The sequence below is a fragment of the Populus trichocarpa genome, chromosome 3, assembly GCF_000002775.5.
Source record: "Populus trichocarpa isolate Nisqually-1 chromosome 3, P.trichocarpa_v4.1, whole genome shotgun sequence".
In the NCBI taxonomy this organism is placed as follows: Eukaryota; Viridiplantae; Streptophyta; class Magnoliopsida; order Malpighiales; family Salicaceae; genus Populus; species Populus trichocarpa.
This window is the reverse complement of record NC_037287.2, coordinates 19,136,614-19,161,655: the sequence shown is the minus strand read 5'-3', so window position 1 is coordinate 19,161,655 and position 25,042 is coordinate 19,136,614. Positions and strand designations below refer to the sequence as shown.

The window sequence follows — 25,042 nt, the reverse complement described above, 5'->3', positions numbered from 1 at the left end:
GAAGATTATTTCCCCCCTAAAAAGCCAGTTTATTAAGGATAAAACTGTAAATTTATTATTATAATACACAGTAAACAAAGATATGTATAACCATATGTTGTAATTCTCTTTAATAATAATAATAATAATAATAATAATAATAGTAGGTAGCTGTCTAAGTTGGAGGAGGAGCACTCTTTTCTTTTGTATTGATGATGTCGAACAAGGCATAGATAGCTAGCTTAGCTGGCTAATCTTATACCCTTTATAAAAACCAACAGCGTCAATCCTCCTACAGAAGTCTTTGAACGCGCAATCTACTTGCTGTCTGCCCTTCTCTCACTAACTTTTCATCTATCTATAAAAGAAAAGAAAAGAAAACCATACTTATTATTGGTAATTGTGGGGACGGAAAGGAAGAGGAGGGAATAGCGTGGACGTTCTGCCCCGCCATCATCTCTTTCTTCTTTATTTTTGGCCGAGAGAAACGGAGAAGAAGCAAGACATTATTGTTATTGCTATAACATAAAATCATATAAGCTTCAAGAAGAGAAATAGTTTAACTCAGCAAGAAGGATAAAAGCCAAAGCTTTTATTACCTGATTGGTCTTCTTCCACTGTAAGTCTCTTTCTTCAGATCTGATTGAAATTTCCCAGATTTTGGATTTTGTTTTGTATTCTTATGGATGCGCTAGTGATGGGTTTTCTTTATTTTTATTTTGGGAATGTGATTTTTGGGAGGTTTGTGCTTGATTGTAAAATGGGTTTTTGTTATGTGGTTGGATGTGGGTTCTTGTAGATTTTTTGATTGGAATGATTTTGTTTTACTTTTGTTGTATCTGGGTGAAAGGAAGAGAAAGAGATCCAAAATGGGATTTTGCTGAAATGTGATAAATGTTTCCTTTTGTTGTAGAGAATCTGAACCATAGTTAGTTGGCATTGTGATAAGTATTCGGATCAGTTTGGATGGGCAGAAGGGCTCGGATGGTTCATCTATGTGCAAAAATAGGACTTTGATTCTTAATCATCTCCTTTACTGATTGGTTATAAGAAAAAAGATCTGCTTTTTATGGATGCTGATTTTGATCTGTATAATGGTGTTTCTTAAGTGCTGATTGTCATTACTTGCTGTGGACTGATGCTAGATTGGAATTGGATCTATCATGGTGTATTATGTGCCAGTGAATGAGTTTCCTATTTTGGTTCTGCCTTATGACTTGTATTAGTGTGTGATTGCTCATTCAATCAACATGAATCTACAGTCGTTTCTCCACGCATAGCAATCACCTTTAATCCACATTCATTTCCAATGCCAGTGGGCTCGTTAATACTAGATCATACACAAGTTTTTTGGTACATGGGCATTGCTGACCATCAATCTTTAACAAGTCATTGTTATAAATGAGCCTTTGTGGTTCAGTTTGATATTTCAATGTTCTTGATGGAACATTGCCTGAACAATTCACTGCTTAGGCTCTTTGTTTCTGTTGAAGCACTTAGGCAGGGTATCCTAGAAAGATCTGTTTTCCCTGGTAGCTTCATGATCTTTTCTTTTAGTGTCATTTATTAACCATTGAGATAATTGACTGAAGTTGAAGATAAAACTTGTCGGAATTGTGGCATGTGTAGACTGTTCTTCTCACTTCTTTAGATATAGGATTGTGGATGCTTGCTCAGGGCTTCCAGCAAAATGAATTAGTTTATATCGCTTTGTATGGATGGTAAATCCAAATGGTGTTTGGGCTGGATACCTTTGTCCTGTATCATGGATTACTTGAGTATAGTTGCAAATAATCATCTTCTAAACTTCTTAGATGATTTCATTTGCTGCATTGTAACTTAGATGCTTTGTTGCTTAAGTGAGCTCTCAGCATAATGCGTATGAATGATGGAATGGCCTTAATTTCCATGCTTTGTTTCTTACAGTGATGCCAGAGTTAAATAGTAGATGAAAATAGATTATAGTTTTCGTAATCATGTGGAGTTATGTGGTCTTTTGTGTGTGTATGTGTGAGAGAGTGAGGGAGATGGAGAAATAGAGGTGTTTGTCTGCACCCCTTGTTCTCCAAGCAAGATGTGGTTGTACCAAATTTAAAGCCACTCAAACATCGCAATAAACATTAGTAGCTGATGATAATAAACACTCAGAATAATTTCTTCTTGATATTTGCTGTTTGTTTGTTTTCAATGTATTTTTTGTTTCTATTTCACCAAATCAGGATTATTTCAGGTTGTTCTAGCAAGTTCAGAATATAAGATATGGTTCTTGATAGCATGATAACTTCTCCTCACCTGAGATCACCATCCTTCCGGAAACAATTCCCACGGGATGATTTGGGTAGCTGGTCAACTCTCCTTCAGAGACACCGTTTCCTCTTAACAGCCTTGGTTCTCTTGGGTTTCTTATGCACAATCTATCTCTACTTCGCTGTTACTCTAGGGGCCACTGAATCATGTTCTGGATTTACCGGAACCAAAAAGGCATTATGTCATGTGGAGCTGGCAAAGGATTCTGTAGGCCACGGAAAACTCAAGTTTTTCTAGCACATAGATGACTCTCAATCAGTACTTGGTAGTGTTTTCTTTGTCTCTTATTTGAAGGGATATGCTTGAGCTCCTAGTGATTGTTGTATACACAATATTTTGTACCAGGATTTGTCTTGAAAAATTTCAACCACATCCAATGATAATTCTTCATTGTTATTTATAATTTCCCAGGTGATTTTATATGGCTAAATTATGTTTTCTGATTCTTTTAGGTTTAGTTGAATATCTGCTCCATAAGCTTTTTTGATGAATGAATGAATGAATGAATCCATTATTCAATGAAAGAGAAGCAGGAGCCAATCCCTGCTACAAAGCCAAAGGTAAACAAGCCAGAAGAAACCTAGACTAGTTCCCAGTGATAACAGATGGCAAACAAGTTTTTTCTTGATAGTTGCTTGACAAATTGTAGCTTTCTGCAATTTATGTTTGACGGTGAAAAGAATAGCTTCAGAAATGCTGCTAACAAGAAAGAGACTGACAATTACCCCACGCAGGTAGAGCTCATATGGAGTTCCGAGTAAAATCAGCTTGAGACAAACCCAATCTCGTATAGAAAAGAGAAACGTAGTGCTTCTTTTAGCCTCGGTCAACCATTGATTGAGGGGCTTTTACTTCCCTGAAGGCCTTCTTTCGTTCGTGCACATCTCTATATGAGATTTCTCAAACCACTTTTTGGCATTTAACGTTGCTAGTCGAATAGATCTAGTGTCGTTTCGCCATTTATAGGAAGCACATCAATACAAGAGGCCGCGTTAAGTTCAGGCTAAATCACTATTTAGTATTTTCATTTAGCAAGTGAAAGAAATATCAGCGTTTTTAACGAGTGATGGGTAAATCCCATCATGAACAGATAGGAACCGAACACTGAAAATGGAGCTAGTTGGTTTCAGAGTTATGACATCTAGGTTTTTTTCCCTCCATTTAGATAATATATGTTTTTTTATTTTAAAACTATTTTTGAAAAAAATTATTTATTATTTATTTTTTTTATTTTAAATTTATTTTTTTTGGCTTGTTCAAATTGTTTTGACGTGATATATAAAAAATAATTTTTTAAAAAATAAAATTTTTTTTGAATGTATTTTCAAATAAAAAAACATTTTAAAAAACAACCATCATCTACTCCCAGCACGCTATGAATTCTGAGAGAGAGAGAGGCTCTCTTCTCGTTCTGGTTTGCCCAATCAAATTCCTGATCTTTAGCTGCCACATTGCTGTTAATTTAGTATATGTGCAGAACTTCTAACCAAACTATTTTCCCACAAAAATAGCTTCTTATTTCAGAGAAATTAGCTTGGTTACATGGCATAAAGTGGATCAACAGACCTAATTTGCCTATCTTTAAAAGTATCTCTGCTCTGTAATTACGTTGACGTTCAAAAAACTAACTATATAAGCTAGAAAATAAGAGTCCAGCTGCAGTTATGTGTTAACATACCATAAGATTTGAGACATTTTAATTTCCTGTTAACAATAGTCGAAAATAGTTGGACATAAAATGCAGGGTCTAAGGTTACTTGATGAAAATGCATCCGATTCTTTTTGCATTTTAAAAGTATTTAAAAAAATAATTTTTTTTATTTTTTTCTTTGTTTTAAATTAATATTTCTTTTGGTACTTTTAGATTATACATTTTGATGTACTGATATCAAAAATAATTTTTTAAGAATAAAAAATATTATTTAATATATTTTTAAATAAAAATACTTTAAAAAACAATCACAATCACACTCTCGAACACACGAAGTCAAAACTTTGATGGCTACAGTTCAGAACAGGGATTTGTCTTCTTAATTTAGCAAAATCAGCATTTGCTACAGAAAACAGCATTTTTTTTTTTTGATTTAGTGACTTCATTTATTTCCTGACTTGGAACGATCAATGCATGTAATTTGCCTTGTTTATTTAGTTTTTATGTTTTAATATTTAGGATATCTTCGGGAGTTAATCTTTCCCTGACCGGATATCAGATATCATAGTTAAGGACTCTTAATTCCACTATATATAATTAAACATGATCCAGTTTAGAATCCGACCAACCTATCACTATTCCAGGCTAGATGTAAAAAAAGTCAATTTAGAGATGACATGTTAAAATTTCAAATTTGATTAATTTTTTTTTTAAATAATATTGCTTTGATTTTTTTAATATATTTTTTATTAATTTATATCAACTAGAGTTTACGCATCTGACCTAGTGACCTATGATTTAATAATTATTCTTAATTCTATAAGAGATCCTAGTAATTATAAACAGACTTAATTTAAGTCACTGAAAGAACTCGTATTAAATTAAGACACAATCTTTCTCACATCAGGAAATCCGAAAAGTCTTCCAATTTTGAGACGGAAACCAGAAGAAGAAACTAGGTTTCAATATGTACCTTATAAACTTCGGACTTTCTCTTCTGATGTTTGCTTTAAATAGACAACCTAAGCCATTGAAACAGCATAACTTAATTTGATTTTTCAATCTCAAAAACAACAATGGCGTTAAAGATGAAGAGCAGCACACCGATACGTGTGCGCGAAGTCTGGGCGGAGAACCTCGTAGATGAGTTTTCTCTAATCAAGGAAGCAATCTCTCGCTTCTCCTTCGTTTCACTGGACACTGAATTCCCTGGTACTCTCTTTCTGTCCAATCTTGACAAGAGTTTGCTGTCTCAAGCCCCTCCTTCTCACAATTACAGTCTCATGAAGTACAATGTTGATCTCTTGAAAATAATTCAACTTGGGATGACTCTGTCTGATTCACAAGGAAATCTTCCAAGTTTAGGAACAGAATTCCACTACGTTTGGCAGTTTAATTTCCGGGATTTCAACATCGAGCATGATCCTTACAACGACGAATCTATTGGGTTACTTGAACGCCAAGGTATTGATCTCAAGAAGAACAGAGAAAAGGGTATCGATTCCTCAGATTTTGCATGGATGGTTTTGACTTCTGGACTTGTTTTCAATAACTGTTCAATAACTTGGATTACTTTTCATGGTGCTTATGATTTTGGGTTCTTGATCAAGATTTTAACTCGACGAGAGTTGCCATGTGATATGGCGTCTTTTCTGGGGATGGTTAGTTTCTTCTTTGGGGTTCGAGTTTATGATACAAAATTCATGATGGGATCTATCAGTGGTTTGCGCGGTGGGTTGGAGAGGGTGGCTAAGTTGCTGGGTGTAGAACGGACAACCGGAAGTAGGCACCAGGCAGGATCTGATAGCCTGTTAACCCAGCAAACATTCGTGAGATTTAAGGATTCTTGCGCTAATCTTGATCTTGAAAACTTGAATGGCTGTGAGGGAATGATTTTTGGACTGTGTGAAGGCTGGCTGGGATTCGATCGTACACCTGAAGTATACATTGAAACTTCTACTCGGTTGATCAAAACTCAGTTTAAGGAAGTGTTTTCAGTGTAATCTTTTCCCCCTCAAATTTGGTTGTATAACCTTTTAATCCAAGTTTCTCGATTATTTGTTTTAATTTTTTCCATTAGCTATATTTTGATTTGTTTCGCATCAAGCAAAGTTTGTGTTGAGGTCAGATCTATTATCGCTGGTGTTGGATTTGGTCCAAATGGACCGCTCGGAGGGGCTAAGAACCCATGCCCAAATCAATATAAAGTAGATGGAGAAACCTGATCCTATAACACAAAGTGGGAAAGTGAGAAACGCGATTTAAATAGTTCAGTGACCAGAACTGAACATTACTCTCTCTCTGCCATTAAACCAAAACTAAAAGGAAAATACAAAACTACAGACACTTAGGTTGTGAAGATGATGTGTTTTTCATAATAATGACACAATTGACTTGCCTTGGATATTGGGAGCTTTCTTTGCCTAAAATTGAAGGGGGTGAATTAGGTTCTTTTCAAAGAATTTAACACCGCCCACAAACTCTTTCTTATCTAAGCAAACAACACATAAACACAAGGCAATCTCAAAGCAATAATAAAGCAAAAGTAAAAATAATGAGGGGAGAGATATTAAGCCCAAATTTTATAGTGGTTCGGCACTAAATATCCACTCTCTAAACGAAAAGTTTGGACTTATACTATCATTCACGATCCACTTTACATGTGAGGTCGTATGTTTTACAATCATATTTTTCTCAAAGGTTTAAGATTCAAACCTTAACACAAACAATCTTTATCCCTGGCATCGAAAACCATTTTTTTTACGGACTAAAGATTGAAACTTGCATGATATTGAAACCTAAAAACCCTTTTTATGAGCTCAAGATCGAAACCCAAGTGACTTTTTCAGTAAGTACTATAGATATGTGTATGTGTACTGTGCATGAGAGGGACGGCCATAGTTTCCTATGGCAGCCACCCTTCTGTTTTTAGCCTTCAAGAGAATTACTACTGTGGTATTATTTTTCTGTAAGAGATTTGTTTGGTGTAGCTAGTTAGGTTTTGGATAATATGTGTGCCCTTGATTAGTGGTTGATATTGGAGTTTTGTAGAATACGCACGCTTTTTTGAACCTTGTTAAATTTTCATGTCCCTTTTATTTTATATTTTTGCTTGATTTGCTTAGGTTTTAACACGACATTACTCTCTAAAATCCCTGGAAGGTAACGATCAATAGATGCATTTTCTGTTTTATTTTTATTTTTCGTTTTAATGGATCGGATATCATTAGTCCAGCTTTGACCGTACGTAGGAATGATTTCTTAATTAGATAAAAGATGTTTAAACGGAGTGTTACTTTAAGATAGAAATCTTTGCATCGACAGGAAATCCCAATCATGTTCGGATTAAGCCTTCTGAAATTGACAACAGAAGCGATTGAAACTGCATTCATAACTTAATTAGATCATCCCATCTCAAAACAACAACAGCGTCAGCGATGAAGAGCAGCAAACCAATACATGTTCGCGAAGTCTGGGCAGACAACCTCGTAGCTGAGTTTTCTCTAACAAGGAAGCAATCTCTCGCTTCTCCTTCATTTCACTGGACACTGAATTCCCTGGTACAGGTACTGTCTTTCTGCTAAATCTTGACAAGAGTTTGCTGTCTCAAGCCGGCCCCTCCTCATATTTTTATATTATTAATAAAAAAAATCTTTTATAAAATTATTATTTTGATATATTTTCAAACAAAAAAAAATTATTTTCCTCTTACTTTGCTATTTAATTATTTGGCTTTTCTTGCTCTTACTTTGCTACTTAATCATTTAATTATCTATCATTCACTAAACACGCATACACTTTTATTAGTAATGGAGAGTTAAACATTTTCTATTGAAATCACTGTGTAATTTGATCTTGTGCTTCTATCACTGCTCTGAGCTCGTGGTTTTTTCTGCTATCAACCACTATTGATGTTACTGCTAGCTGCTTTCGTCGTCTGCTAATTTGATGGTCTCTCTGCTGCTGATTCTGCTTTTACTATCTGGTCATAATGGTTAATTATTTTGGTTGCTTAATCTCTTTTGCTGCTGCTGGTGATGGTGGTTAGTCCATGCTCCTGCTGTATCTATGCTGATTCTGCTGCTCCATGTTGCACTCGCTCTGCTCCCTACTCTGTTTTTGCTCTCCCGGTATTCCTTACACCTTTATGTTCATAGTCGCTGCCCTGGTTGATCATGATCAGTGTTGTCTTTGGTTTAAAATGAGTAACGAGTTTTTTTGGTCTGTTATTAGATGGCTTAATCGTCTTGGGCTTTAGTATGAAGACAAACTTTGTTGCTGTGTTTCCGCAAAAGCTCAATTGATATTGCCTTAACCACAGACAAATAGTACATCAAATCTAAAAACAATCAGCATTCCCAGCTATCAGAATTTAAGCGTAATTTATCTGCAGAGTCTCACCAGCATGTTCACAACAGAGGATTCTAGAGACTAAATACTTCTCAAATGAAATCTTTGCTAACTGATGATGACTTTGATACCTCAAGATAGAGACATGGCTCAAGCTACCAATTGATCAAAGAAACTCTCTTATAATCAACGCGAAGGATTTTTAATTTATTAAGTTCTTAACATGAAAGACTAAGAACATGTGCTAAAACACAGACCACAATACAAATATAAGTTTTTATTCAATCAGAAACGCTCCTAACAGTCTTAAAAACAAGAAAGAAACATATGATTTGTGATATATTTTCTTAATCCGTCACCATGTTTCAGAAGAAGTCGAAGGTTTGCAATCTAATGGTAGATCTATACCAATCTCAAAACTGCTGCAGGAAATCGACCTCGATGAATTATCCACTTCACCAATTTGTTGAATATTGATACCGTTACGTGATAATAGAATCCCCTCCAATTCCATTGCAACTTCTCTCATTGTTGGTCGGTTTCTTCCATTCAAATTCAAACATCTCTTTGCAAGATTCGCTATAACTATGGCTTCCTCTTCAGTGCAATCCCCCTTAACTTGAGCATCAATGATATCAAAGAGTCTACTATCTTCCATCAATTCAATGAAATGTTCGGCTAAGCTCATGGTTTCCAGTGAATGGGTTAAGAAAATAGGTTTTTTCCCACTTAAGAGCTCGACGAGAACTACTCCAAAGCTATAAACATCACTCTTTTCTGTTAATTGACTGGTTCGAAAATACTCTGGATCTAAGTAACCAAAAGTACCTTGCACCTTGGTGGTCAGATGAGTTTGATCAATGGAAACTGATCTTGAAGTTCCGAAATCTGAAACTTTTGCTCTGTATTTCTCATCTAAGAGTATGTTTGTGGACTTAATGTCTCGGTGATAAATCGGGATAGATGCTGTCGAGTGAAGATAGGATATCGCACCTGCAGCTTCCGAGGCAATTCGTAACCGCAACTCCCATGATAACGTAAAGTCCTCGTTTTGCTCATGGAGATATTGGAAAAGAGTTCCATTGGGAATGAATTCATAGACTAGCAGAGGAACATCAGTCTCCAGGCAACATCCAAGTAGCCTAACCACATTTCTGTGACTGATTTGTGAAAGAATGACAACCTCGTTGATGAATTCTTCTAGTTTATCTTCATCCACTATCTTAGACTTCTTAACTGCAACGATAGTCCCATCAGCTAACATTCCCTTGTAAACGGTGCCTTGGCCGCCATGACCAAGTATTCTGCTCTCATTAAAATAATCGGTCGCCTTTTCCAACTCATTTGAACTGAATATTTTTGTCTTTTGAACACTACCATCACTTGAGGATAATTGCTGCTGCAATAAGAGACCACCATTCCGTTTGAAAAACTTCTTCTTCAACCGAATGCAATTGTATATCCACCGAGCACCAATGAGCAGGAAGAGTACTCCAACCAGGCCTATAACTGTATTAGGAGCAAAAAAGGCATCACTTAGGTTTTCAGTCTGCTGGAAAATAAAAATTACCACATGAATTTTGGTTCTATTAATTAAAATTTGTCCGATACTATTTTTTTCGGAATTAATTTCAAAAGGGTAATGTCCATATAGCTTATGTTTTTCCATTGTTAACCTTGAATTCCACGTGTACAAAGCTAAGTGGACAAGGAATCACAAGGAACCTTAACTTGATAGTGTGGGGGTTGAAATGTCCAAAACTAAGGTACATGTGTTGATTTAACCAAGTTCGAAAACTTGAGGGACCGGGCCCCACCACTTAATTGAATTTACTAGCTAATTTACTGTATGGTTATTTTTGTAATTAGCGTGTTCATGGTGAGGCTGGTTAATTATAATGGTACGTTTAGTGTTTTCAAGGTTTTACTAATGGTATGTTTTTTTTTATGAGTTAAGATATATGTTTTTTGATCTTTTGTTTTTACATCTTACTGAAAAATATTCAAGATGCATCATAAAATAATTTAAACTTATGATATGAATTTTCTACTGGTTTAAGAAAAACTTTTATAATAAACCCATGTCAAGAAATAATGATTTAGTTGAAAAACATTTCTCATATTTTCAACATGGTATCAATATTTTTTTTATCTTTCTATTTTTTTTGGATAATCATCAATAATTTTTTTTTTATCTTTCTATTTGTATATGCATATGTGCATACGACATATGTGTTCTTATTATTTTTTTAATATATCAAAATTTAATTGATTAAAACTTAAATATATTGACATATAAGCAATTCGTATATTATAACTATAACACTACTTTAAATTGTATTTATTTTTAGAATTTGATGAGAATATAAAATTTAAAATAATAATATATAAACAATAAGAGAGATTATTTACAGTAGAGACAAAAATGCAGATTTATTATGTAGAATTAATCATTTGACCATCTTTACTAGATAAGGAAAATGAACAATCAACACATGAGAGCCGGAATAACATTTCATAAAAATTATAGGGATGAAACTAAACATTAGTTTTAGGTATTAATTATTTGGGGCAGGGATGTGATAGGCATTAAAATAAAATAGGTCAAAAGGAATAAATCAGGAACCTGCGTACCTATAATAATTATATAAATTTTATTTATCGCGCATCTGTACCCTCCACGTGTATTCATGCATTTAAGCATCCCTCGGCACGTATTTTTCTCTGGGGTCTTGCATTCATCAACATCTAATAAAATAAGAAGGCGAAAATCAACAAATATTTATATGAGATTTGTTATAGAGCTTAAAAGTAATTAATTCAAACTAGAGCAAATCTATTTTTCTTTTTTCCAATGAACATACCAAAATTGAAGCACTAAATTACTTCCTAATTCTAAGCTAATTGTGCATTTACCATCATTATCCGACACTTAACATCGTTTAACTTTGATTACAAAACATAGAAGAAATTAAATTAAAATAATCGCTCGAATAAAAATAATAAAATAAACCCAAGAAAAAAAATTAAGTTAGGATAATAAAAGTAGCAAATTTTCTTTTTCAGAGAGGAATTTTTACCCGTACAACCAAGTTCAAGGTAAGGGTTGCCCTCAAATCCATCCTCGCACACACATTCGGATTTTGAGGATTGATTGTAACTTTCTTCGCAATGCGTGGAAATATCATTATCATTCAAGTTCATCATCCAACCCAAGTCCATTGGAACATAATCTCTATACTGCATTGCGAAGGGATCACTTATATTCGATTCAAACCATGTCGGATTCACCAGGAAGGCTAGCTTGCATCCTTCTCCAACTTGATTAGCGTTAGTAGAAACTAAGCGCGGATTAAAAACCTGAAGCAGTGAAGGGATTCTAGCCAGACTACAATTTTGACCTGAACACATTTTATTTTCTTGCAATCTAACGTTACTTTCCAGGTTACCCCATGTAGACTCCCAAACGACGAGATCCGGCTCAGTTCCGGTCATAAAAGCTCGAGTATCACAACCCACTGCAACGAACAAGTTCCTTTTAGAGGAGAAAACAAAGGGAGTTCCAGTGAGATTCAGAGGCGCACCATCTACCCGGCCAATACAATTGAAGGATATTACTGGACTTTTGACAGTAGCGGTGGCTGTCTTAACTGAAATATTCAGCACCTCCATTTTAATTCGACTTATAAAAGCTCTAGGAGGGTTGGCAGTCTCATTGCACTCAATCGCGAACCGTTCATCCATGTAGCATTCTTTTCTAGTTCCAAAGGGGTAAGGAATGCTAATGGCTCCGCATCGATCTGGACACCCAAACTTCGCAACGGGTGCTGCTGCTTTTGCTAACTGAAACATTAACATCAGCAAAGTCATTTTAACCACCAATCTCGAAACCATTCTATCCATTCTAATGGTTTTTGTTTTCTAGATATAATTTGATTTCAAGTTCATTTATCCAGCTTTAAAGAGGAAGGGAAATATTTAAGACATTTCTTTGCATTTTCTTGGTCTACTAGTAACTAACAACTAGCGAACAATGAATCACTAGTCTGAATTAGCAGACTTTTGTATTGATAAGAAAAATCTCAGATTCTTCTAAGCCACGTTAAGTTGCATTCTAATAAGTTTAAAACTTCGAAGCCAGTACATTTTTTTTTTCTAAACCCAAAGAGCGTGTATCATAGATATTAAACACGATACGGCGTGTTGACCAGATGACCTGCATGATTTTAAACACAGTTTTCAAGTTAGCTAGTTATGAATATTATGAGGAAATTCCATGCTATTTCAAACATGTGGTCAAGTTGTTTTTCCATGAAGCGATCGCTTACTTTTTCAAATGAAAAAGCAATGCTAGTGTTTCCATAAATTTCTGTACAATTAGCAGGCCTTGCAATACGTGCTAATACAGTTGCTATTTCAAGCAACAGAATAGCGGGGAAAAAACTAGACACGCAATATCAGGAATCATGCTTTCCTCTTCTATTGCAGATATATTTAGATGCTAAGAGTTTGAGCTCAATATTGGAAGTAGAGAATGAGAGAGAGCGGTATGATCTTTATTCGATTCCACTAGCTAGGATCAACTATATTTTCAAGAAAAAATCACTAATTGTGACAAAGAAGACTAGTATTCTGTGTTGTTAACCATTTTGAAGCCTCACAAAAAAAATAAAAGGGCAAATACAAAATAAATTGAAAAAATGTTGAAGAAAATAAAAAATATATTAGTGAGAAGAATTTAATTATCATAACGCCCAGAAAATTGTCAAAGACTGGTTGAGATTGAAAAATTAAACAACATATTTTTAACAGATGAAGACCCCATTGGCAATCAAAACTAGTTTGGACTTTGGACTAGTTTCGGTCCATTCCTTTGCATTAAACACTTTGTTAGAATTGATTAGTTAATAATATAGAGTTTATTTGCATTAATAACAATTTTTGTTTGTTTTTAATTCTAATGTTTCAGTTTTGAACTCTGAAACTCATTCTGATTAAATCATGATTATTGGTTGATAATCGTTGATGTTTGATGCTTAATTATCATTCAATAATTGATTTCAATCCTTTATGTGCTTTTTATTTCATGAAATTTGATCTGGATTAGAATTCATGGTATTGAAATTAGTTTGAATGTTTTTTCGGTGTTTTTCGTGTACTTTGTTTTTTCTGGTTTTGATGAAGAGTTTTTTTTTTTTTGAGTTTTTGTGTTTTTTCTAAGTTTGATTTGTTTTGGATTTGGTTTTTTTTGGGTTGTTTTTGGATCAAACCAGAGTTTTTTGTTTGGTTTATGGTCGAATTAAAGATTTTGGGTCAACCTGGTCGGGTCAAAGTGATAAGGCTTTGTTTAGTTTGCAATCTTTTTGCTAAAGGGTTTTTTTTTTTGTCTAAAGGTGTGTTTGGAAAACACCCTCTTAGACCTATTTTGACAATTTTATCACAAAGAAAAAATGAGTTTTTGCCAAACAAAACCTAAAAAAATAATATATATATATATATATATATATATTCATATGGGAAAAAATCCTTAAAATTATTTGAGTATTTAAAAAAAAAGATCTAAAATATTTTGGCATGTTTTTAAAAAAATTGCATGGATTTTACAACAAGTTTATAAACTTCCAAAGGATTTTGGTCTATATTTCAAAAAAATAAAAAATCATTTTTGGTAAGAAAATATATTATTCACTTTTAATATAAGGATTAAAAACCTATAAAAGTGTTAATATTCAAAATATTATTAGGGATAATAATTTTTGATAACTCACCTTTAATTTAAGAATAAAAAACCTGTATAAAATTAACATCCAAAATATTATTGGGAGTAATACAACACATTCACTCATATTATAAAAATAAAAAATCATAAGAAATTTATCTGAAATATTATTTGAATGAACGATAGCAAAAAATTCCAAGTTTATTATGAAAAAAGATTCAATGATAATTGATGATATTTTACCGTTTTAGACCAAGTTGTTGATTTAGTAAACTAGATTTTTTTCACCATAACAAACCTGTCATAGTAGATTGATAGAAATAAAAACATCATCACACCATAGTAAATAAATAAATAAATAATAATAATATATCTTATCTTAGTTAAGGTGTACTAGAGGTGTTAATATTTTTTCTTTACACGATCAATTTCTTACTTAAAATCTTTTAAAAACCAACTAAAATTTTTAATAATACCAAGTAATGATTTTTTATCAAACCAAAAATCATTCTAGAAGGTTTGTCGAGACTTCAAGCCCCCGCTAGCTAGGAGGGCACAAGAAACTGAATGCACAAATCATTTTACGATAATTCAACGAGAAATTCTAGATAGAGTATTTGTACCTCGTAGCTTGACCAGTTCTAAATTCAACAAGACTAAAACAAATGTTTCAGTCATTATGAAAATATGTTCCGTACCTCGTGTGAAAAGGAACATGCTGTGCGAAAGCAAAATTTATTACCAGGTCAATTTTTTAAAAGATACAGGCATTTTGGAGGTTTTCTGAACAATAATTCCTCTAAGCAAGAATCAAGTGTACTTTTCTTGAACACTTTCACCCCCCCCGTGTAATAACAACATCGTAGTCTTTTCTTGAACACCTTCACCTACGCATCCAATGTACGGCTTTCCCACGCAGCCTGAAACACCTGCGGATTGTTCATGCCGGGGAAAGCACGTTAGAAAGTCTTCAATTTCCTGTAAAAAAGATTATTATACAAGTATAGGTTGATTTTTAATGAATGAAATAAGAACAAAAAAAACACCAATGATTATTCTAATATAAGTATATAGGTTGATTTGTAACAAAATTTTAATGATTTTCTTATATAAATTTTGAAACATATGTTGTTTAATGAATGGATATAGGAGAAGATCTACCAGAAAAGAGTTTCTGGTAGATGAATAGAGCTCTCGAATTGCTTTTAATTTGAAAATATTAGTGTTGATTTGACTAACCTTAAAGTACAGGGCTTCAGTCCACAATTTGCACAAAATAAAGAAATCAAACGTAACTTTTAGGTTAAACTAGTAAAGTTTCTTTAGAATTTAAAGTTATTTGAGAATTATCCCTTGCATTCTTATTTTAATTTGAACTCCTTATATTTGGGTAAATTTGGAAGTAAGTCCTTTTTTCCTTTTTTCAGTATTTGTTCTGTTCTGTTTTTAACAAGAATTCTAGATGGAGAATTAAAGTTATGTTATTAAATTTTATTTTCAAAATTTAATATCTATAAAAAGAGTTGTAAATTAATTAGTTAGGTTAAGAGTTATTGATATGTAATTAAGTTATTTCACTAGTTTCATCGTAACAAACCCGTCATAATAGATTAATAGAAATAGAAACATCATCACACCATAACAAAAAAAAAATAACAATGTATCTTATTTCATTTAAAGTGTACTGTTAATTTTTTTTTTCCAGCAACCAATCTTTTATTTAGAATATCTGAAAAACCAATTAAAATTTCTAATAATTATAATAATATTAGATGATAACTTCCTATTAAACCAAAAACCATTCTAAAATACCATTAAAAAAAGATCGCAGCCATGTTGAGGCCGAGTGCACAACAAACTGAGTGTCCAAATTATTGTACGAAAATTCAACAAGAAATTCTATATAAGGTGGCCTTTTGTAGCCATGCCCTCGTATTAATTTTCGTAATTCAAGTATTTGTAAAATTAAGATTTATGGATGTTTCTTCCCACCTCGTAGATTGACCAGTTCTAAATTCAAAAAGACAAACAAATGTTTCAGTTATTATGAAAATATGTTATGTACCTCGTGTGAAAAGGAACATGCATGCTATGCGAAAGCAAAATTTATGACCAGGTCAATTTTTTAAAAGATATAGGCATTTTGGAGGTTTCTGAACAATAATTCCTTTAAGCAAGAATCAAGTGTACAGCCCCCCGTGCAATAACAAGTAACAACATCGTAGTCTTTTCTTGAACGCTTTCACCACCGCATCCAAGGTAGGGCTTTCCCACGCAGCCATCGCGGCAAGATGATTCATATGCTAAAGTCACAGAGTGCAAGGAGGAAATATTTACATTTAAAAAAAAACTAGTAGTCTAGAAATCCTTTTTTCTTAATTTGTCCCAAAAAAAAAAAACCCATAGTTTAATTTGAAATATAATGGTTGATTTGACTAAGCTTAGAGTAAAGGGGCTTCAGTCCACAATTTGCATAAAATAAAGAAAAAGAACATAACTTTTGTCACTTTTTTCAGTATTTGTTCCATTTTTTCGCATATAAAACTAATAAAATGACTTAAATATCATTAACTTCAAAATTCTTCAACCTAGTTGATTATTTTTATTTTTTTATATAGAATAAATTTCAAATATTAAAAATAAAATAAATAACTTTAAATTAAAATTTATAATTTATATTCTCCATCCAAGATTTTTGGTTTTAAATTTAAATAAAACTAGTAGCCTAAAAATCCCTTTTTATTTGTCTAAAAAAGAAACCCATAGCCTTAAAATCTTTTGTTTTTTAAAAAAATTCAAAAGACATTTCCAGGAGAATTAATTAAAGTTATGTTATTAAATTTTATTTTAAAAATTTAATATCTATATAAAGAAATTTAAATTAACTACTTACATAATCAAGTTATTTCGTATTATCAAAAAAAAAAATTTAAGTTATTTCATTAGTTTTATATATAAGACATGGCGGAAATCTTTTTTTTTTTAAAAGTATTATAGGGATTTTATTTCAAATATTTTAAAATATATAGACTTCAAAATTAAATTGAGAGTAAAGGAACTAATTGTCAATGATTTTAAGTTGATGAAATGTTTGAACAATTCAGCCCAAGTCTTAGCATAATGAGACGTTTCTCTAATAATTAAACAAGAAACGTAATCAGAAAGGTAAGGTATGTGATGAAGTGCAATTGTAAAATCCCAACGAGGTGCAGAACGAAGGAAAACCAGCAGGCACCAAAACCAAAGCTCCTAAATACAGCCACTCTATCGAAGAAATTGAAATGCTAGCTTAGAACGACCATGGAGATGTTAGCATATTGCAGAGATTAAATATTGTAGAACACCATATCTTGACGAGAAACTTTTATGTAACAGTGAGGACTTATTGATAATAAGCAAAATACAAGGCATACAACCACAAACATTCGGCCTGTATGAAAAACAGGCCAAGGCTACAAGCTAAAGAAACATTAGACTAACAAATAGTTTCCTGGAAACGAAAAACATTCCTGAACAGAAACAAAACCCACACCACCAAGGAGGGAGGAGGGGAAGTGTAGCTGGTCAAGCCAAAATAAATCCTTCATGCCTGGATAGCCTGACACAGTGATCATCCAAAGCGACCCTGTTAGGTTGCAGGTCTACAAAAGCAGAGGAAAAGCTACAACCGAGCAATAAGATCATCTTGCCTGGCAATCCCAAGCCTTGACATACTTCTTGTTCATAAGGTGTTGTAAGTAATCAATGGTTCGGCAACTGTTGATTGAACTGATCTAGCATTGTCAAAATCACAGGTAGCTGAGATAGGAACTGCATCCCAGTTGCAGAGACGTTCAACCATGGTACTTTTCTCATTAGTGTCTTCTTCATTTTGCTGAACAATTGACTTTCTATGCAACAACCCAATCCTCTCCAACTCGGCTGAGACCTCTTTCATTGTTGGTCGATGTTTTCTGCTCACATTCAAGCATCTTTTTGCAAGATTTGCTACAGCCATTATTTCCTCCTCAAGGCAATCCTCCTTAACTTGGACATCAAGAATATCAAAGAGTCTGTTCTCTTCCATCAGAACAATAAAATGTGTGGCCAAACTTCTCGTTTCTTGTGAAGTTGATGATATAATTGGTTTTTTCCCACTTAAGAGCTCGACGAGGACTACACCAAAGCTATAAACATCACTCTTGTCCGTAAATTGACTAGATTGGAAGTATTCCGGGTCTAAATAACCAAAAGTGCCCTGCACATTAGTGGTCAAATGAGTTTGATCAATAGCCATTGATCTTGAAGATCCAAAATCTGAAACCTTTGCTCTATATTTGTCATCCAAGAGTATATTTGCAGACTTAATGTCACGGTGATAAATTGGAATGGATGCTGCCGAATGTAAATAGGAAAGTGCTCCAGCAACTTCAATGGCAATCTGTAATCGCATTTCCCATGATAATATGAAGTCCTCGTTCTGGTAAAAATTATGCAGATACTGGAAAAGATTTCCATTGGAAATGAATTCATAGACCAGGAGAGGAACTTCAGTCTCCAAGCAACATCCGAATAACTTAACCACATTCCTATGATTAATTTGTGAAAGAATGACAACCTCATTAATAAACTCCTCGAGCTTTTCTTCACCCACTATTGTGGACCTTTTAACAGCAACGATTCTTCCATCTTCTAACATCCCCTTGTAAACCGTGCCTTGTCCACCTTGACCAAGTATTCTATTTTCATTAAAACGATCAGTGGCTGTCTCCAACTCTTTTGAAGTAAATATCTTTGTTTTTTGAACACTGCCATGATTTGAGGATAACTGCTGCTGTAATAATAAACCACCATTTCGTTTGAAGAATTTCCTTTTAAGTTCTATGTTTTTTCTTTTCTTCGCTAGTTTGTATAACCACGATATGCCAGCAAGCAATGACAATATTCCAGCGATAACAACTACAACTGCATTATTAACAAGAAGGAAAATGTAAGATGAAATTCCAATCTGGCAACAGAAATCTATAGATCAGGTCAATAGTGACATAATGAACCATGTACAAAATTAGAACTCTTTCACAGTATCAAATTTTGGCTGTCAATTTCGAAGTTCAAAGGGGCGAAGTAAATACAAATTTCAAAGCAAAATCAAATTGTAGCAGCTAAAAAAAGAACAGGGTAGAGAGAAACTTACGTATTGGGACGATCCAATACTTATTGACCTCGCATTTGTATGATCCCAGTGTATTCACACATTTTGTTATCCCCAGGCACGAATGTCGATTTGGGTCTTTGCATTCATTAATATCTAAGGAAGAAATGCCAAAATCAAGAAATGAAGCCATAGATTTAATGAGTAGCGACATTTTTTTTTTAGAAAAAGGAAAATATATGTACACCAGCATAAAGAATGTGTTATATGAAGCCACTAGAGTACTCTAAATCTACCTTTGCCATTAAAAAAAAAAGGAAAAAAAAATTGGACTTCTTTTAGGAATCAAATTCACTTTTGGTACGGTCGCTCAAATTGATTCAGACATTTGAAAAGGATATCGGGGAAGGCCTGTTGATGACCTTGAAACAAGATTTCCTAATGCCAAAAGCAATTTTGAATCAAGACAAAGAAAAGGAAAAAGAAATTTTTATATGCGGTGAAATGATCAAAAAAACAAAAAGGATGGAATTATGACTGATGTGATTAGTCATCTTTTTAGCAAAGTTACCTGTGCATCCAAGGTAAGGGTTGCCTTCATAGCCGTTACTGCAAGAACATTCATATCCTGAAACGTTACTCACAGATGACTCATAAAGGAAGTACTTGCAATCCATGGTACTTTTATCATATCTCCAAATGCTGTAATCCATCATCCAGGCAAGCACCAGTGGAACAGATCTCCAACCCTGCAGCGCTTGCGGATTGGTTATATTGAGAAACGAAAAATTTGTTTCGTCTGTTAGGAAAGCTAACTTGCATCCACTGCTGTCTTCACTGCCATTTTTTGTATCCAAACTTGGCTGAAAAACCTGCATCCGGTAAGGTGCTCTTGCCACACAGCAGTTTCCATCAGCACATAGACTGTTAATTTCTTGCCCGTAAAGAAGAGTTTTCTGATTAGAGTCAGCACTGCAAGTCGAGTCGCACCCGACAACTTGGCGGCCTATCCCTGTCAACAACGCGCGGACGTTGCAACCCACTGCAGTGAACACATTACCAAAGGAGAAAAAGAAGGGACTTCCCGTCAAATTCAGAGCAGGTAGATTGGATTGCCTGTCAGAGCAATTGGAGGACATTATTGGACCGTTGACAATTGCTGCACCATCTGTAATATTCAGAACCTCCATATTGATCATGCTAATAAAAGCTCTTGGAGCTGACTCATTGGTAGTTTCCCTGCATACAATCTTGAACATTTCATTTGCATAGCAATCTTGTGCAGTTCCAAAGGGGTAAGGAATGCTGATGTTTCCACAACGGTTTTGACATCCAGGCTTTGTCACGGGTGGTGCAGCTGTTGCTAACTGAAATAATATTGGCAATAGTAAGAGGCTGATTCGAAATATGGATCTCATTTTCATTTTTCTTTTGGGGTTTTGAGCTAACTAAACCCAATCAAGTTGGTATATATCAGCCCTTGAACAGAGTTAAAATGTGGTTCAAACATATTTCTTAACATTTTCTAGCTATAATACCAAGTCAATCTAGTATGAAGAAATGTAGATTTTTTTTTTTATAAAAAAAAACAAACAAAGAAGGGATCAGTGATAGCTCAGTGCAAATGGTAAAAAAATAAAATAAAAATGATGCAGGAATAGTCTCCTTCCCGGTGCTAGTTATTATGACTTTGTGAGAGTGATCAGGGAATCAAGGAGAGGGCAAGAAAACATAAATCTACAAGATTTTACAAGTCAACTAAGCAAACATAAACCTTTTGGGTAAAGTATAAAACTGCCACTGTAGTCTTAATTACTAATGTTCCAGTCCTATACTTATACTTTTAAAAATATTCAATATTCTCCTATTGTTTCCGAAAACGTTTAACTATTAAAGGAATCATGCTTTCACTCTTTTCTTTTACATTTTTTGTTAATTTTTTTTTGTAGTTTTTCTTAAATTCTCATATATACGACCAATCAATATCTTATGAAATACTTTGAAAAATATATAGAAACAAAAGCAGAACAAAAAAAAACTCCAAAAAGTGAGATCGTTATTAGAATTTGTTAGCTTGTTAGTAGATGGGGTAATACTGAAACTTTTGGAAAGTATAGGGTGACATTAAGAAATCTAAAACTATAGGAGCAAAGTGAAAGTTTTCCAAATTTGTAAGGATAAAAGTATAGCTATTCAGCCTTTTCTAAAAAAAAATCCCTTCAAAGTATTGAATTTTCTTGAAATATTCTAAAAAAATACAAGCTACCATTTATTTAAAAATCACTTCCTTTTATTTGAGTTAAAATGTATTCTCCATCTCCTTATCTCTAATTCCCAAATGGATGGCTGCCCTCCTTTTCTTAGCTGGTTTCATTGCAATTGACCAATTCCTTTCCAGTTTCAGTTTTTTTTACCATAAAGAAAGAATAACTTGAATGTTGAAAAATCAAAACAAATTAGTCAAAACAATCCACTCATCTTCAAATTTGCTGGCTATTTTTTTTATACAATGCTCACCCGAATTGATTTCCTCTCTATGAACCCTAATTTTCCACTCATTGTGGGTCAGGTACTGTCTAGATTAAAAAAAAAAACAAATTGTAGAGAACGATAATATTTTCTTCCTTTGAAAAACAATTTAGATATAGATTGTTGCAACAAAAAGCTGCTAACAATGAAAGATTTCAAAACGTGCAAGGCTGGGCTCCTTCCAACAAGGCTGTAGCCAGCTTTGATTTCTTGACTAATAAACAATAACTAAAATAATATTAAACATTTAAAATTCTAACGGGAGAGTCGATCAAAAAAATAATATCATTTTAACATAAACATTAAAAATCAATAAGCTAATAGTAGAATCCGCCAAATCATTAATCAACCCGTGTTTTTATTTAAATTAAATTTTTTTTATTTGTTTTTTCAATCTGGACAATACAGGTTCTAGATCAACCTGTCTGACTACTATTAATCGAGTTTTAATACAATGATAATTGCATGATTTAATTGTATAAAAACTGGATTAATATGAAGAGAACTGTTAGTAGGCTCTGAGCACTAACTTAAGAGTCCGATCACATGACAACCCTAACAGGAGAAACAAAAAGGGAATGGCTCTAGGAATTCTACTTTCGTGTGGGCTAAACCGTGTGGAAGAAAGGAGCACAGGTGTTTGAAAATGGAACAGGGAAACAAAGAACAAAAACAACAAAAATCACCGACTCCACTTTCATTACTGCCTTTTAGTTTCTCGAATGGGTGACCTAAACATGGCTTTTTGCACCAAAATTACCTTTAATTGTTTAGTTTTTTCATCTCCCCTTAGTTTTGTTTTGCAAAATAACCCCTATGTCTTATTATTACTCTCCTCTTTCAGCCTTCTAAATATAATAATTTCAATGGTAGTTACATATATTATTTGAAGCTCGATTCAGCTTCACCCAGATTTTCTATGCTAAGATAATCCTGAAAGAATTCATCAAATCACATCTCTTGTAAAAAATAAAACACAAATGAAATCAAAAAATAAAATAAAAAAACAGAGAGATCACCAGAAGAAAAGTTCTACGCCATATCCATTCTAAAATCAATGAACAAACTCATGATGTGAAGGGTGACAATTCTAAAATCAATCAGCATCAAGACACGTAGCTTCAGACTTTTCTTCTCTTGGAGAATGGAGACATCCCGCTAAAACAATCAAGAAAGTCTTCGGCAGGTGGAGCACCGTGTCTGATTTGCATATTATTATTATTGTTTGATAATAAAGGTCTTTTTCAACGAGTTTGTACGTCAATTAAATTAATTTTTTTTAGTTGATGTCAAGAATATATCCTTAAATTAATTTGATATATTTTAAAGAACTTAATAATTCATTCTTAAAATATTAATTCTAAGATTTGAATTCAAAAAATGAAAGAAAGTAGCATAATAAAGTAATTAGGTTGAGATCAATAGATGACTAGCTAATTTATAAGGTTGCTGAAAGATATAAAATTAAAGTCTGGCCCGTCATGTATTGTTTTTTAAGTCCGCAGATCCATATTATATGCTTTGATGATTTTTTTCTCCATTCTCTCGATAACTGTGATAATTTTTACTTTTCACAATGGCCCATTGGGTTAGCAAATAACTAAAAACGACCTGACCGACCTCGCCATAACGCAGTGTCTAGGTTTGAAAAAAAAACAAAAAAAAACTTATGTTCGTTAATATTACGAGAAGAGAAGACAAAGTAAATAAAATACACATATTTTTTTTTTTATATGTGCTCTTTGTTTACTACAGGTTTTATTAGATTTGAAATATTATAATTGTTAATATAATGACAGTTAATAAAATTATATAATTATTAATAAAATAATTATATTTTAAATTAAATTAGATAACTGTTATTTAGTTTTATTTCAATAACCATAAATATTAAAATTAATCACAAAAATTTAATAAATAAATTCAAAAAACAAACTAATCTCAGATATATATTAAGGACTTTGTGAGAGTGATTAGGGAACTAAGGAAAGGGACAAGAAAACTAAAATAACTCAAATCTACAAAATTTTATAAGTCAACTGAGAATTCTTGATGTACTTGATTTGCTATGCTTAGATCGATAATCATGAAAGAATCCATCAATCACATCTCTTATGAAAAATGAAAAACAAAAGAAGAGAGAGAGAGAGAGAGAGAGAAGTTCGGTACTAGGGTGTCGAATATTCTTATGAAGCAGATAGTCAATGAAAAAACTCATGATCTACTGTGACAAAAGGTTTCTGAAAGCAGAGAAGTTATGGCAATATTCAGGTAAAGGTCAAAAATCAAGTAGGTGCTATTTTTTTTTTATATATATATAGGATTTATCAAGCAATTATTTTGAAATGACAATATTCATGACGTTCTTGTCATATTCATTTATTCGTTTATGGCAACGAAGGCATTTCAGCTCTGGAAACAGCAGCAAGCTGGTCGACTGCCCAAGAATCCAACACAACCACCTCCCTTGTATCCTTTCGCGACGCAAGACTTATAGCAGTTTGGGAACTTTGGACATGGACCTAGGCAGGGTACTACTGCTCCTCGTGCTGATACTTGCTCTGTCACTGAACCATTAAATCTTGATTATTAGGCTCAAGATGAAAGGAAGAAAAAACGATCCTATTTATATGTGTGTGAATAACCTATTTAAGATCTTATAATTGATAAAAAAAAAAAATTAGTTTAAAGATATTCTTACTATCAAAAAAAGTGAAAGGGAAAAAATTGTTTTGAGATGGAAAATGAATTTGAGAGAATCTTACATGATGTCAGTAGCAAAACAACGAATAAAATCCCCATGGAGTTTTGAATAAAAGGGGAAGCTTTGTCAGTAGACATGACTGAAGATGTGTTTTCTCTATACTTTGATGAATTTCGAACTTCTCAAATATTTCTTTTTCTTTTTCTTGTTTTGTTTTCTTTTTCTTTGATGTTTAGTGGCATCTTTATATTTAGTTGAATACCATGATTTAGTTGCTAAATATATCTGGTCAAATCAAATCCAATACGAATGAAGTTTTTGAACAGTCAATCCTTATCCAAATCCTAAGAGATTTTTTTTTCCCAAAACAAGGTATTTTAAAACCTTTTTTTTTCAAAAAAAATAGTTTTAATATTATTTATCGAATTAAAATTAATTTTCCCATGTAAAACTATATTTCCCATGTCATTTGTTATTCAATACAACATTAATATATCAAATTCATGGGCTAATTAAAGAAAAAAAAAAGGAGCAATTAGTAAGAGAAATTCACAGCGTGTTGTGTCAGATTTGAAAGTTTTTTAAATCCTGCACTAGTTTTGACTACGAGTGTGTTTGGTATTGCGGTTGCTGTTGTGGTTATGGTTTGAAAAAAGTTGTTTTATAAAAAGT

The 25,042-nt window shown here is 33.2% G+C and overlaps 4 protein-coding genes and 2 long non-coding RNA genes across 6 annotated transcripts; 3 read left to right on the top strand and 3 right to left on the bottom strand.

The window, feature by feature from the left end:
• Nucleotides 1-307: 307 nt before the first annotated feature.
• LOC7462835 (uncharacterized) lies at nucleotides 308-2,689 on the top strand. Its single transcript, XM_024596423.2, has 2 exons — nucleotides 308-598; nucleotides 2,210-2,689. The coding sequence occupies exon 2, from the start codon at nucleotides 2,239-2,241 to the stop codon at nucleotides 2,521-2,523; it is 285 nt and encodes a 94-aa protein (XP_024452191.1). The 5' UTR covers nucleotides 308-598; nucleotides 2,210-2,238; the 3' UTR covers nucleotides 2,524-2,689.
• A 2,324-nt stretch (nucleotides 2,690-5,013) lies between these two features.
• On the top strand, nucleotides 5,014-5,940 carry LOC7461333 (probable CCR4-associated factor 1 homolog 11). Its single transcript, XM_002303936.4, has one exon. It carries the CDS (start codon nucleotides 5,014-5,016, stop codon nucleotides 5,938-5,940), a length of 927 nt encoding a protein of 308 aa, XP_002303972.3.
• A 2,507-nt stretch (nucleotides 5,941-8,447) lies between these two features.
• LOC7461334 (wall-associated receptor kinase-like 1) lies at nucleotides 8,448-12,157 on the bottom strand. The gene is made up of 2 exons (XM_024598140.2): nucleotides 11,368-12,157; nucleotides 8,448-9,796 (listed from the first exon to the last, which is right to left on the bottom strand). Exons 1-2 carry the CDS (start codon nucleotides 12,155-12,157, stop codon nucleotides 8,643-8,645), a joined length of 1,944 nt encoding a protein of 647 aa, XP_024453908.1. The 3' UTR covers nucleotides 8,448-8,642.
• Nucleotides 12,158-17,356: 5,199 nt separating this feature from the next.
• Nucleotides 17,357-20,676, bottom strand: LOC7462836 (wall-associated receptor kinase-like 8). The gene is made up of 3 exons (XM_002304805.4): nucleotides 19,709-20,676; nucleotides 19,180-19,293; nucleotides 17,357-18,950 (listed from the first exon to the last, which is right to left on the bottom strand). Exons 1-3 carry the CDS (start codon nucleotides 20,559-20,561, stop codon nucleotides 17,728-17,730), a joined length of 2,190 nt encoding a protein of 729 aa, XP_002304841.3. The 5' UTR covers nucleotides 20,562-20,676; the 3' UTR covers nucleotides 17,357-17,727.
• Nucleotides 20,677-23,802: 3,126 nt separating this feature from the next.
• LOC127905077 (uncharacterized) lies at nucleotides 23,803-24,506 on the top strand. Its single transcript, XR_008058738.1, has 2 exons — nucleotides 23,803-23,937; nucleotides 24,068-24,506. It is a non-coding gene; the product is annotated as an uncharacterized LOC127905077 (long non-coding RNA).
• LOC127905075 (uncharacterized) lies at nucleotides 23,872-24,682 on the bottom strand. The gene is made up of 2 exons (XR_008058736.1): nucleotides 24,432-24,682; nucleotides 23,872-24,233 (listed from the first exon to the last, which is right to left on the bottom strand). It is a non-coding gene; the product is annotated as an uncharacterized LOC127905075 (long non-coding RNA).
• Between the last annotated feature and the right edge of the window lie 360 nt (nucleotides 24,683-25,042).